This window comes from Mus pahari, chromosome 1 (genome assembly GCF_900095145.1).
Source record: "Mus pahari chromosome 1, PAHARI_EIJ_v1.1, whole genome shotgun sequence".
NCBI lineage: Eukaryota > Metazoa > Chordata > Mammalia > Rodentia > Muridae > Mus > Mus pahari.
Genome location: NC_034590.1, coordinates 62812239 through 62827329, shown reverse-complemented (window position 1 = coordinate 62827329; position 15091 = coordinate 62812239). Strand labels below are relative to the sequence as shown.

General features: G+C 36.6%; 1 protein-coding gene across 19 annotated transcripts in view; it reads right to left on the bottom strand.

Moving 5' to 3' along the window:
* Window positions 1–15091, bottom strand: part of Dlg2 (discs large MAGUK scaffold protein 2) — a 1883913-nt gene that overhangs the window by 719275 nt on the left and 1149547 nt on the right. Inside the window, exon 1 of one of the 19 annotated variants that reach the window (XM_021215075.2) lies at window positions 13514–13982. The exons of the other annotated variants lie outside the window; for them this stretch is intronic. Coding sequence (XP_021070734.1) covers window positions 13514–13822 — 309 coding nt within the window. The 5' untranslated portion in view covers window positions 13823–13982. Of the gene's footprint in view, window positions 1–13513; window positions 13983–15091 lie in introns of those variants that run through there. 19 annotated transcript variants of the gene reach the window in all.

Here is a 15091-nt window from a genome sequence, read left to right as displayed (position 1 = left end):
TTCCTCTGATTCTCTGTCTCTGTCTCTGTCTCTATCTCTCTCTGTGTCTCTGTCTCTGTCTCTGTCTCTGTCTCTGTCTCTCTCTCTCTCTGTCTCTCTCTCTCTCTCTCTCACACACACACACACACACACACACACAGATAACAACCAGAGGATATTTTGATAAAAGAAATCCACAGATTTTCAGGAACCATAAGCTTTTTAAATATATATATATATATATATATATATATATATATATATATATATATATATAAACAACGTAAGAATAGTGTGTTTTTAATGATTAAAATTTGATATTTTCATTCTATAATTTAATTCTATTGAAAGTCAGGGACAGGATTTCTGCTTTTCTGCCGCATACTCATCTCATTCATATATAAATTTCACTTAACTTTTTTTGTTTGTTTGCTTGCTTGCTTGCTTAATTGATTGATTGCTTGTTTTTCTAGACAAGGTTTTGTTGTGTGGCCTTGGATGTTCTGGAACTCTGTAGACCAGACTGGCCTCAAACTCAGAGATCTGCCTTCCTCTGCCTCCTGTTTGCTGGAATTAAAGTCTGTGCTACTATCACCTGGCATTACTCAACTCTTACCCATAGGCAACCACATTAAATAGGGACAATTTATCAATGGCTTTCTCCATATCCATTTCCTCAAGTTTTCTATGTGGACTCTTCAGCAAACTCTCTAGACACAGGGAAATAGCCTGTATATACCTGCCTGTTATATTAATGACCATCATATCTGTCACTCATACAAGCTATCTCACCTTGTTTCACTGGATGAAAAGACAAAATGTCCATGCCCTTTCCTTCCAAAGGACAGGCTCAAGAAAAGGGCATAGTGACAGGAAAGCAAGGTTAGCCAGTAACTTAGTGAAGTATAACCTATGTTCCGATATCTGGAATAGATGGAAATTTCTGTCACTAGAATTCTTAAATAGAACCTGTTCTCCTTTATGCATCCATTTATTCACCTATCCATGCCCACTTCCCTCATCCATTCAGTAGATCAAGAAGACATGTATTAAACTACTATTTCAGGAGCTAATAGAGAGGGCTATGCATAGTAATCTAGTCACCTACAATGGCACAGACATGCTTGTCCTAATTAACAGAGAAGACAAATTAAATTACTAGTGACATGCCCTTTTTATTTTACCAGATTCAAAACGAATGTTATAAAGGTTAAATGACTAAATGCACAGGAGGAAAGACACATTCATTCACTCCTGTGAAGGCAGGGTTATACATATGTAAACCTCCTTAGAAGCTATTTGGCAAAGAATTCTAAGCTCTGTGTGACAGGAATCAGTTTCTTGCTTTTCACTGATTAACATAGTGCTTTGGGGTGGCTGATAGTTCAATAATTAATTGTTAAGTAAATATTGATGGAAGGACTATGCAAATAGCATGAACCTTAAAAAAATGTCATAACCTTTCACTCAGCAATTCCTTTCTGAAAATTCATCCACCATGAGAAATGGGGTCAAAGGCCCATATAATCCAATGATTTCTTCAGTCTTTTTCATAGTGAAGATTAAAAAAATATATATATCTTCCAAGATAACTCAATTATCTACCAATATGGCTTTATGCAGGTAAAGAGTCTGGGCAGTTATTAAAACTTACACCAGTAAAAATAATTTTTAACACAGGAAAATGTTGACAATGTGATTTTAATTAAAAAATTATGGTACAATTTCTTCTCTTTTTAGTTTACCCGTCAGTTTTGTATGTATTGTGGCTTCCAGTATATTGTTTTTAATCTGATTCTTTAGTGTTCAAACAAGTAGGCCTTTAATTTATGTTTGTTTGTTTTGTTATATTCCAAAGAATAAATTTTGTTTTATCTTATTATATTTTATTTTATTATTATCCTTTAGAAGACTGTTCATTTTCTAATGAGAGAAAATTGTGTGGATCTTGATGGGAAGGGACGAAGAGAAACTGGCAGAAGGAAAGAGAAGAAAAATTGTAATCAGACTATATTATGAAAAAAATCCATTTTATTTTCAAAGGAAGGAAAACATATAGTTTAATATTAATGTCTTCATTTCACTCATAGAAATATGACTATGTTTAGCTACATTTCTAACTAGGTAAACAAAAGTAATGTATTCCCCACTGAAGATACATTCACAAACATAAAAATTCACAAAGCAGGGCTAGGGAAAGGGCTCAGTTGGTAAAGTACTTACAACACTTACAGTATAAGCAAACAGAGCTGAGTTCAGAACCTAGCACATGTAAAGTATCAGATGGGGCAGTGTGCCTTTTAACCCAGAACTGAGAAGGTGGAGACAGTCTGATCGCAGGAGCCCTGAGACCAGCCAAGTTATTCTATACAGTGAACTCCAGATTCAAGTGAGATCTTATCTCAAAAAAGAAAGAAAAACACTGACGCCTGGATTCCAAAACTGCACACATGTGTACACACATGCCGCAAGGAAGCATAGAGAAGATTGTGAAAGTATCAATGTTAATAATGATGAACTCCAGGTGAAATTACAGAAAATTGAATTTTTAGTATCTTTAGGTCATAAAATGTTTAATGTTAGTTTGTAGCATTTCTCTAAAAATAAAAAATAAAATTATTTCAAATTATTAAGGCATATTTGCTATACATGAATGTATCATTCTTTGCTTAGATTTTATTTTTACTTCATAAATTATGTAAAATTGAAGGGTTAGTACCAAAACAAGCACTTCAAATAAGGACAAGTACATGAACTTCATGGTAGAGAATAAGTTCGACAGATCAAAGAAACGATAGATCACTATGCAAGCAAAACCAACAGACACATAAATTAGGGTCTGAGGAATAATTAAATCATGGATAAATAAGTATAACATATCTACATGACAGCTATAGTATCAATGTCCACAACTAATAAGAACCATAGGCTGTCATGATAAAATTCAAGGCTGTGTTCATTTATAGCTTTTCAGTGTGTATGTTAACTACAATTCTTTGAGTATTTATTTTTATCCATAAATATTATGGATAAAAGTGATTAGAGAATCTGCATAGGAGTTTACAAGGTAATATTCTAATAACACAGGATGCCACATTAAAGGCTTTTAAGAGCTAAATGATTGAAGAAGATTAGACTCAAACTACAGCTTAAAATGGATAGGTTTAGTTAGGCAGGAAGGGACCACCCATCAGCAGAAAACAGGAATCAGTTACTCTAGGCAGAGGTCAATGTGTTGTCTGTAAATTAATTTTATTCACTCAATCATTACTTTGCAGACTAACTGTAGCTCTTTGTGTGTTACAACAACAAAGCTGAAGAGTTGAAGAAAAGACCCCCAATGCCTCAAAATATTTAAATAATTATTACCTAAGTTCACAGAAAGCTGCTCATTCCATGTTTTTAGTGATTACATAAAATGTTCCTGAGCAGGCTGCAATTGGACTCCAGTCTGAACTTTGCTGACTTCTGGGCTATGTGAAGAATGAGTTAAAAACACACAATAGTTTTGAATGTCAGAGCCAGTGGTAGTGTTCATATAGTGGCTAATGTTTCCATCACATAATAAATGAATTATAATTCCAAGTGACATGTACAGATGCTATAGCTGCCTACATATACATTTTTATAAGGGGCAAGAATTGAAGTAAAAATGAGAAAAAAATTAAGAAAATAAAAAGATGACTATATATATATATATATATATATATAATCTTCTTATCCCCTATCTATCTATCTATCTATCTATCTATCTATCTATCTATCTATCTATCTATCTATCTGTATGTATGTATGATAAAAGATTAAAGTAAATAATTTGATGTGTAGAATATCTAAGGGAAAATTATAGATAATTGAGGTAGACAAAGTAAGAATGTCCATGTTCTTACAAACAAACAGATCTTATTTTTAAAGCTTAGTCCTAGTATTTAAAAACTTGTTTCATATGAAGCTTATAGTTGAGGAGAAATAGGATAACCTTGAGTTGACCATTATGCCATATATACACATATTAGACATCAATTTTACCCATAAAATTCAAACTTTCATGATTTTATGCACTAGTTAAAATTAATTAAAAAATAAATATAGGCATGCTAGAGAGGCAGTTTTCAGGATATCGTGTGTGTGTGTGTGTTTTAGTCTAACTGCCATTTAAACATGCATGAAATTTCCTATCCTATAAAGGCAATACCTCTGATTTCTAGTCCTTCAAAATTCAATTCTGTGATTAAAAGTGGCACTGATAGGTAGATCTAACATGACTCTAGAGCTGGAGCAGCTGCTGAGCACTAAGCCAGCGTGGTGCTCTTACAGAGGACCCACATTCACGTCTCCCCACCCATGTCAGGTGCCTCACAATCACCTGTAACCCTAGGTCCAAGGGAACCAAAGCTCTCCTCTGGGCCTCCATGATCCCCAACAGAAATAAAAATAAATAATTAAAAATTAGTAAATTTAACAGCGTCAGGGGAGAAAGTTAGGTTCCGACTTGACCCTGGTAGCCAAACCAGAGAAATATTCAAATTAGTAGATTAAATAATCTTGGAGGTGGTACACTGTGAACATGCATGAGGCCCTGGTTTGATCCCAGGTACTATAGAGCAGTAAGTATCTGAGCTGTATGCTAGGTGCAGAAACAAATTTAAAACATGGTGGTGATGATGATGATGGTGATGGTGGTGGTGGTGGTGGTGATGATGATGATAAAAGACAAAATTAAAAAAAGTAGAACCTATATAATATTACGCCATAGGTCTTTTTAAGGCATGAAAATTTTTTTATTAGACAGTTTCCTTATTTAATTTTCAAATGTTATCCCCTTTCCTAGTTTCCACTCTGAAAATCCCCTAGCCCCTTCTCCCTCCCCCTGCTCACCAACCCACCCACTCCTGCTTCCTAGCCCTGGCATTCCCTAAGGCATATAAATAGGAGAAACAACAATATGAAATCTTTTAAAATAATGTATCAATGAACTTTGATGAGCTAGTGCATTTCATGTTTCTACTAATTTAAAGCATTTAGTTACAGATCCTGTGGTCACATTTCAAATCCTTGTTCACTGGTAACTTTAGTTAATGACAGAGTACAGCATATTTCAAAATAATTAAAAGAGAGGCTTTTAAAATATTCCTACCACAAAGAAATGATAAATATTTGGGATGATGGGCATTTTAATTAGCTTCTCAGCCCACACCACATTTAAAGATCACATTGCACACCCCAAACACACCTATTTATTATGTGCCAGCTAATAAAATCAAGTATAAAATAAACAAAAACAAGGGATGGATCTAGAGTTACGCAAAGAAAGCTCAAATCAGCTCAGTTACACATTTGCTGATGAAACCTACATGTGCAGATCAGTATTGTGGTGTTCTATCAAGGATGGTACTACCTATATCAAAAATGCCCCTACATGAAACAGAATCATCATAATGCTAGATTCAAGAAAATGGGAAGGGACTCAATAAATATAACAGGATTAAGTACAAAAATCCCTTAATATATACAAGAAATGTGCTTCTAGAAAATTAAATGATTAATAAACCTTTTCAAGAACATTTTTGCACATATTCATAAAACTAAGCTTGATTTTAGGTTAAGGTAATGTCTTTTGGGATAGTTTTTATTAATGTCTAGTATGAGCTTCAAAATCATATTGTGTACATGGTGGAATTTATTGCTGTACAGACTGCTCTTTATACTTTAGTGCATCTAGCATCCCGGTCTCCTACTTCTAAATGTCAGTTTAACATTCCAAACACTGTCAACACAAGAGCATCTTCCTGCATGTCAAGTGTTCCCTAAGCCAGAACTGGTAGAATATGCCTGTAATCTCAGCAATTAGGAGTATGATAGAAGCAAACCAAATGTGTTATAGGATAGCCTATCCCACACAGCAAAACTACATGCAAACCCAAATAAAAGCAAAACAAGTATCTAAACAAAAACATCACAATAAATAATGTTTTTTAGTACCTCTCCTATTTTTCTGGACTGCTTTTCCTACTTCTTAGTAAAAAAAATCACATTGGTATATTAATATAAAATTTTTTGTTCAATTCTCAGTAACTTGCATGCTTAATAATTTTTCTGGCAGAAGTCCTTGTAAAGATAAATGCAGAGGGCTGAGCATGAAGAGTATCTTGGAACAGTAAAAAGATAATTCAATTCTGAGTTCAGAAACCCAGGCCAAGTCTGCCACAAACTCAATGACCTTGGGTAAGTCTCTTAACTTTTCTAGGCTTCAGTCTCTCATTTGAAAACAAAACAAAACAAAACAAAACAAAAACAAAAACAAAAACAAAAACAAAAACATAATTCTATTAGGTGACTTTGAAGTTCCCATCCAGTTCTGACATAACCATAAAGCAACTAGATGCATTTGAGAATCTAAAAGGTTAGAATACAGTAGCAACACAGCGAACAACACAGAATGAATAACAGCAGCAAATCAAGGAACAGGAGGAAGCGTGGACCATAGAGATGGTTTTGTATCTGCCTTCATGTATAGGCAGATAGAACAAACGTGTGAGAGCCATAAACACAATGTGAGATACTACATGGGGACTAAAGATAACATCTCTCCACACCTCTGTTTTTATATTTCGACCAGTTGGTCCCAGTTCCCCTCCACACACACACACACACACACACACACACACACACACACACACACAAGGCAGACCTAACACAATGGGAGGATGCCACAGAATAATGAGGCTGGGGAATGTATCTCATTGTGCTGCCTGTACTCACTCCCTTTGATGTTTCCACTGAGCACAGTCCATAACCTTGATGAGTTAGGGCAAGGCTCTGAGAAGACGTTCCTAAGGATTCCTGCGATAAAGAAATAGTGCAGAAGGGAAATTTGGTTCCTACATTTGGAAGCCAGTCCTCTCAGCTTGCTTACCCCCTGAAGCTTTATGAGCCTTCTAGTAAATTGGGCAGTTGGTCTGTAGTGTGTGTGGTGATGGTAAGTGGTTGTAGTCTACAACCAGGGCTGAAAGCAATTGCAAATGTCAGATACTCGAAAGAATATGTGAGCCAAATTCAGCTATGTGAAATGCAGGTTCATGCAATTTAGTTATGTGATTGTAACTAAATTACTCTGTGATGCAGTTTCTATAGCAGAATATGGGGATTAGAATAGGATTTTGCCAATGTTAAAGGAATACTGGATACTTCATTCCTCCTTAGAATAAGGAACAAAATACCCATGAAAGGATATAGGTACAGAATCAAAATTTAGAGCTAAGATGAAAGGATGGACTATCCAGAGACTGCCCCATCCGGGGATCCATCCCATCATCAGCCACCAAACCCAGATGCTATTGCACACACCAGCAAGATTCTGCTGAAGGGACCCTGATATAGCGGCCTCTTGTGAGGCTATGCCAGTGCCTGGCAAACACAGAAGTGGATGCTCACAGTCAGCTATTGGATGGAACACAGGGCCCCCAATGGAGGAGCTAGAGAATGTGTCCAAGGAGCTGAAGGGGGCTGCAACCCTGTAGGTGGAACAACAATATGAACTAACCAGTACCCCCTGAGCTCGAGTCTCTAGCTGCATATGTAGCAGAAGATGGCCTAATCAGCCCTTGATCTTGCAAACTTTATATGACCCAGCCCAGCGGAAAGCCAGGGCCAAGTAGTGGGAGTGGGTGGGTAGGGGAGCAGGGGCAGTGGGAGGGTATAAGGAACTTTTGGGATAGCATTTGAAATGTAAATAAAGAAAATATCTAATAAGAAAAACTGAATAAGATGAAGAAAATAAAGGAATACTGAAATGCTAAGGCCACCAGTTCAGTGTCTCACCCACAGGGTGTCATAAGTACTTAGGAGATGCAGAAAACCTTTGCCCTTCTCCTTCCTGCCTTCTCTTGAGTTCCTTCTTGTGGTAGCTTGTGGAGAGGGCTCTGCTGATGTCAGCATTCAGTGATGTGGGTAGCAGGGGTGTTCAGGCCTGCCACAGGAACTTTAATTCTTCCTTGACTGGTGTTTCTCCTCCCCAGAGTGCCTGAAGTTTCCCAGAAATTAAAAAAAAAAAAAAAAAAAAAAAAAAAAAAAGCCTCATTCCCTCATTCTCTTTGGTAAGAAGCGGAAAGCGGTTGTACAAAGAAGTACCTAAAAGATGTGAGATATTTCTGTTTGGGCATAAACTGAAGCTGAGATTCAGTGTTGGGAAGTCGTGCTTCTTGGATTAAGACATTGTTCATTCAATGATGTTTCAAATTGCTCGATTTTGAGAAGCTATCAAAGAACTGTTGAAGGACATTTAAATTTACAGGGCTTGGCTGAATATTTCAAATGCAGTTCTCCTCCCCAACAGGAGGGGGCTGCAGAATTCCCTAATTTCTGTCAACTTTTGACTGTAAAGTTATGAAAATGATTCTTCTCATAATGACCTACCCTCCTCACCTCCCCCATCTCATTTTCTCTCTCCATGCAGTTATAAATTCCTGAGAACCCCAAAGGACACAATGTCACTCCAGTGGTTATGACCAAAGCCAAAAATTTCTGGACAATTGCCTAGCTTAACCTTTATCATTAAGAGAGACATAAAATTATAATGAAAGAGCAGCACACAGGAGGATAGTAAGTTCTTCAGGTTAAGATGCAAAACTTTGAAATCAGCGGTAGCAATAAATGCCATGTGCTGAAAATTAGTCTCCAGATGCCATGCCGGTTTCTTTATAGAAATTGTATTCAATTCTTATTTCATTTCTCTGCACCAATGACTCTCTGATCCTAAGTTTTACAGAAGAGAAAAGTGATGCTTACATATATTAAGCAAAGGAGTTCACACAGAATCTGTAAGTTCAAATTTAGTATTGTCTGGAACTAAAGTGCAGACTCTTTCCAGAGTATCTTCCATTAACTTATGGATATTGATGGGCAAGGTTAATGAATGCTTGGGCTAGATAGACTTTTGTGAGCTTGACCCAAACTAGAGTCATCTGAGAGGAGGGAACCTCAATGGAGAAAATGCCTCCATAAGATCAGCATACAGGCAAATCTTTTGGCTATTTTCTTGATTAATGATTGATATGGGAGGGACTGGCCCACTGTGGATGGTGACATCCTGGAGCAGGTGGTCCTGGGTTCTATAAGAAAGCAGACTGAGCAAGAAATGAGAGGGAGCCTAGTAAGAGGCACTCCTCCATGGCTTCTGTTCTAGTCCCTCCCTCCAACCTTGAGTTCTTTCTATGAATTCCCTTCTTGATGGGCTACAAGTTGAAATAAGAAATAAACCCTTCTCTCCCCCAAGTTGATTTTTGTCATGGTGTTTTTATCACAGCAATAGAAAACTAGATAAGACAGGACTGAAGGACATTTTGGGTGTCAACAAGGAAAAACAGTAGGATTAGGGAATTTTGGTTCAGAAGGGTTCATTGGTCCATAGGCTCAATACACAGAAAGTGGCAGAGCTTGCTCTCCAGGGCCATGAGGCACTAACTAGCCTCTTGCCTCACCCTCTACCCTATTTTCCTGTGTTGATAAACCTGCCCTCATAGGTACAGAATTCTAGGTAGACAGACCTATGTATACCTCAGCATAGTATTTAGGATGCTGCATGATTTTTTGTTTTTTTTTTTTTGTATTTACAATTCTCAAAAGGTTTTGGTTACATCCAATAGGCTTATAAAAAAAACCCGGCTTATTGACAATCAATAGAGATGGGTAAGGGGCTCATGGCATCCTATTTGTTTCTATTGATCTATTTTTCTATTTAAAGATTTTGGGGATGTGGAAGCCATTGTCTTCAGTTGTATACACACCAGTATGCCAGCAGAGTTCTAAATCCATGTTCATTCAGTCAGCCTCAGTTAAACTGAGTGGATCACAAAACAAAACAAAAATAACAAAAATATGAAAGAGGAAGTCTGAGGAGAGGGGAAAGCAAGAATAATTTTGAAAGAACAATTTTAACTCAAACGATTTACTTCTTTTTATCAGCTTAATAAACACATTTGGCTTGTCAGGATTCAATTCAACTCAGTCCAAGTAGTGGCACCTCCACAGAGCCCTTTTGAATTTATATGTTCTCTTCCTAGTGAGTCAAGCAAATGGAACACGGTGAAATAAGACTATAATAGCCGCACTAATTGTGAAGTTATCTTCTCATCAACAATATTCATTTAGCCTTTGCTAGGTAAAAACACAGTGGTACATGATTTATATGTGCAAACCTCACCATAGCCCAAGGAAGTTGGCTCGATTTTAAACCGCCATCTTACAAAATGGAAATGATAGTTTTTAAAAGAAGTTGCTTCTTCTTTTCTAACGGGTATCTTGCCGCCTTACCCTTCTGCAGATCCTGTGCAGCCAAGATGTACAATTTAGTAACTGCAACATTCCTTGGAACTCCCAGGTCATGCTATAATTACTAAATACCTAGACTGTGGTAAAATATGGACTCTAATGCAGCAGGGGCCTACTTTGTTTCCTAGAATATCCACAAGCTATGACACAGGGCTAGATCATTGGCATTCAGTATATAATAGCTGAATAAACTATGAATGGTGGAGAAATTAGGAAAAAATACTTATAACTATGATGTCCAAGCCTCCATGGTTCTGTTGTGTCTCCCAATTCAGCCTGCAGCAGAAGAAATGCCACATAAACAACGATGGGCATGTTTCCTTGCAAGGCCATTACAAATACTGGAGACATGTGTTACAGAATTCACTTCCATATTTCCTACCTATTATTATGGTTATATCAACTCTTTGGATTAATATGGAATGACAACTTTTTGAGAAGAGATAAAGCTACTTTTTGGAACAACTAAGAAGCAACTGAATGGCAGAGTCTTGTTAGTATTATGCCCCAAATAATGGGAAGTTGGCAAAGAGCCTTGGGAGGAAGTCAAATCATTTCCAGAGACCTCTGTTATAGCAGCCGGAAATTATGTTGCCTGATTTTCATGCAATACAGTAAATATCTGAGAATATGATCTCAGCTCCTAAACATTAAGATTATTTGTCCTCCTTTTGTACCAGAGGTGGGTCAATGGGTTATTATAAGGCATGTATAAACATTTTACATTTCGCTTTACCAAAGATTATTTCTAGTGTCACCCTTGGTATTGTGACATTTTGCATCCTACTTATGAAATTAAAGAATAAAAAGTATTATAAAACTCTCAAAATAGATTTAGATTTAACAGACATATGCATGCACATACACACGTATTCTTGTGTTTGTGATCGTATACAGTCTCTGTGAGTGATGAGAGATTTCCATATAGTTAAAATGCTGGTTAAGTACTACAAGTGTACATAATGAATGATTCAAGACATATATATGAACATTTCAATTTTAGCATATTTCTCCCCTAAATAATAAGGGAAATGTTTTAAATTAAGAACTATTTCAAGTGAAGGGAATGAAGTATTCTTTGGAAAGTAAGCTAATGTTCTCCCAGTGATAAAATAGGAATGACACAGAATATTAATTTCTCTCTATATAAAGCTATGTATATGTACAATGAATGTGTTTATATGCATATATGAAAATATATTACAATAATATATAGCATATATAGTATAGACAAATAAGTTTTAGAAATACTTGTATGTATATTTTAAATTTATGGACAATCATGAATTATAAAGTTAAAGTTATTCTGTGTCATCTATTTGAATGGGTAGAGAAAAGAGAAAGAGAAAGAACAATCAGTCTAGCACAGAACTTTTGCAGATCTGAGATAGGAAAGAGGGAAAAGGGGAATTCTTATGTGCAAAGACTGGTACTGCAATGCTTAAACAATATGGGATAATAACTCCAACATAGATGTACACTATGCTAGTTAATAATAAAGCAGATGTGAGTGACAAGAAACTGTCCGGAAATGTGTAAGCTGAGGAGTAAAGGAGATTGGGACTATTTCAATTTATTGCCTTCTCATATGTCACTGACTCCTTAATTACCAGGGCAGAGTCTGTATCTCTCTTAAGGCATTAACTGGTTATAAATTTCAGCCCAGCAGCAGATGATTTGGTTGAAAAGGGAGAAAGTTTCTCTTGGCTAAAACATATATTAATATTTTTGCTATGTTGTTATTACAAGATAGTTTTAGGGACTTTTGTTTGGAAATTGATCATTTATAGAAAGAAAACCATGTTATTCCTTGAATAAAGAACTGTTCAAATAATAAACCAAATTTGATTTCCCCATGCAAAAATTACAAGCTGTATGCTTTTTCTCTTCTTAGGAAAATTAAATAAAACCTATGCACAGTTACAGGTTAAAGAATATTAAACCTACATTTTATCAATGAGCACACATAATCATCAAAATTGTCAAGACTCCTTATTCAGTTTAGAGTTCATATTAACTTTAAGATTTGACTACATTTCCCAACATTAGGTTCCATTTAAAGATGAAGTAGTTGCTAAAACAAGATTTGAATTTCTGTCTTTCTAAATAAAGCTTCTAATTTCCTACCAATGAATTAAAAGCCATATGCTTGGTCATGAATACATAATTATAGTACTAAAAATTAGTGATATATGGCATTCTTGGAAGTGCTTAGGAAAAACTATTATCAAAATTAAAACTCCCTCTACATCTCTTAGATTATAATACTTCATTCATGATCAATATCTACTTCACAATTATATTAAAACTATTGAAATTGAGATTTTTTTCTCTGCAAATAAAGCTTGTTCTTTCCAGTGCATCTTTAAGAATACTCTCTGCTCTGTGCTATGATGGTGACTACAGGTGCATTTTATTTATATTTATAGCATTTGCAAGAGTGGCTCCCTGCCTTTATGGAAGCAGTAAGTAAGTCCAATTTATTTCTATTGAAAGGCTAGTAATTCAAGAGCAAAAGAAATTTAGGAATCAAGTTAAATAAATATGCATATGTTCAGAAAGGCATTGTAGAAGAAATGGTTGTAGTCTTAATATAAATGACCTCATTGCTCCTCTATGATTAAGTGTGTTCCCTTCTTTTATTCTAAGTATGATTACCCTCCCTGGTGCTTCCAATTAGTCTTTTCATTTGTAAAATGAACTGTACAGTAGAAACAAATTTTCTCCTCCACAACTGAAAAGACACATAGTATCATAAGAGTAAAGCCAGTGTAACACACATCAAGCCTCTCCTTTGATGGAAAAATAAATGTTCTTTTATTTTTATCATGGTGGGAAGTGTCAGGTTAAAGTTAATTTCTTTCTGTTCCTTAAAATTATAGTAATAATAATTTTAAAAGAGGCTGAAGAAAGAAATGATTAGGCTGCTAACAGACCGCGCTACAGAATCCTAAAAATCATATGGAGATTTGAGATCGTGAGCTGGAGGAAAAGTCACTGACAGTTATACATAGCATCCTTGGATTTCCACCCGCCGCCCAAGAAGTGTAAAACCACAAACACGTGTGAAACTAGAAAACCATTTTTTTTTCCTAATATTTTTCCAAGCAGACAAACCCAGTCAGCAAGGACTCAGCAAAGTTTTCAAGCTACCCTGACCACAACTTTCTTATAACAGAAAGAAAGTCACAAAGAAAAAGCTCACCTGTGCAGGGCTGAACCAACCATGTGGGCAGGCACATCGCTCCCCACAATTTCCCTTGCCCTTGGTGCTGGTCTTGTGGGGGCTTTTCCGTACACTGTCCCACAAGGTGACCAGCTTGGTCCTGTTTGAAGCTGGGCCCCCAGGTCCCGAGGAGGGCATGGTTTGGGAACTGTACCCGAGTCCCTGAGCATTCCTCTGCCAGCCACAAGCGCAGTGGGCATCCCTGATGAGGGTGGGCGCACTCCTGCCGATATCCATCCCATCGGACCCCCGGCTGCAGCTGTGTTGCTTGGTGAGGTATGCATTCATAGTGCTCTGATGCCTACTCTTTTCTTTGGCCAGCTCTGCATAGAAAGGCTTCCTCCCTCACACCCCTTTCTTCCAGGCAGTTGTAAAAGTCTTTTTTCCCTGTGGATGCCTCAGTATCTTTGACAGCTGCTATAAGCGGTTCATCGTGGGAGCAGAGGGAGCAGTGAGAGCAGCTCTGCACAGCATTATCTGCGGGCTGGTAGCTCTTTGTCAATAGATGACTCAACTCACAGAGCAACTTGACAGTATCCCTGCTCTAGGCAGAAGCAATCAATGCTCCACACAGCTGGGCTACAAGACTGTACATTGTGTTACAACCGCTTTCTGGATGGAGCCTCACAGGAAGAATACTCCTCACAATTTGACATTCTCAGTTTTCCCTCCTCCCTGATCCACACATTAAAGACAGATTATCAGGAAAGAGAACTTTGTATTAGAGTAGCAGGACCTTTCTTTCGAGAAACGATGCATCTAGGCAGAAATACTATAGCATAAGCAGTCTCAAGTGCGGGGAAAGTTAACCTGGAAAGGAAATGTTCTCTATTTCTGGGAATCACTTCTCCAGTTGCCAAGACATAGACCAAATCAGGAAATAATGAAATCATAGTTTCAATATTAACTCTAAAATGTATAAATTAATTTTGAAAAAATGATCAAGGTCAAAGTGTTACTGGGATCCTTTAAATTTTTAATTTAATTCATTTTAAATCATGATTACATGCTATAATACAAGTATATGTTTTTCATAGTATGAACAATTATTAATTCTATTTCTTTCAAAATATGATGACTTTTAAGATTCAAAGATGATAGGTTGGTTTATTCTAAACTAGTATTTTTCCTCACCCCAAATTATTCTGAGGATTTACTTCCAAATACTTTACCACAACAAATTCATTCACCACAAAAAGAGTCTGCATTTTAAAGTGAAAGATGTATTCAACCCTGCCATTCATAGTTTGGTTTTTTTCTAAGACATAATTTTCAAAATATTTAACTAAAAATGAGTGAAACCTATCCAATTTTGAATAATTTCTTTCCAATGCAGACATGCCTATATTTTAATTTCAGCGTGCTTCTTAAACACATCCAAAGTGTCTTCAGTAAAGGGAAAGACTAAATACAACAGCACTTAGAAACAACATTGTCAATTTAGAGCTAAGATGAAAGGATGGTCCATCCAGAGACTACCCCATCCAGGGATCCATCCCATCATCAGCCACCAAACCCAGATACTAATGCACATGCCAGCAAGATTCTGCTGAAGGG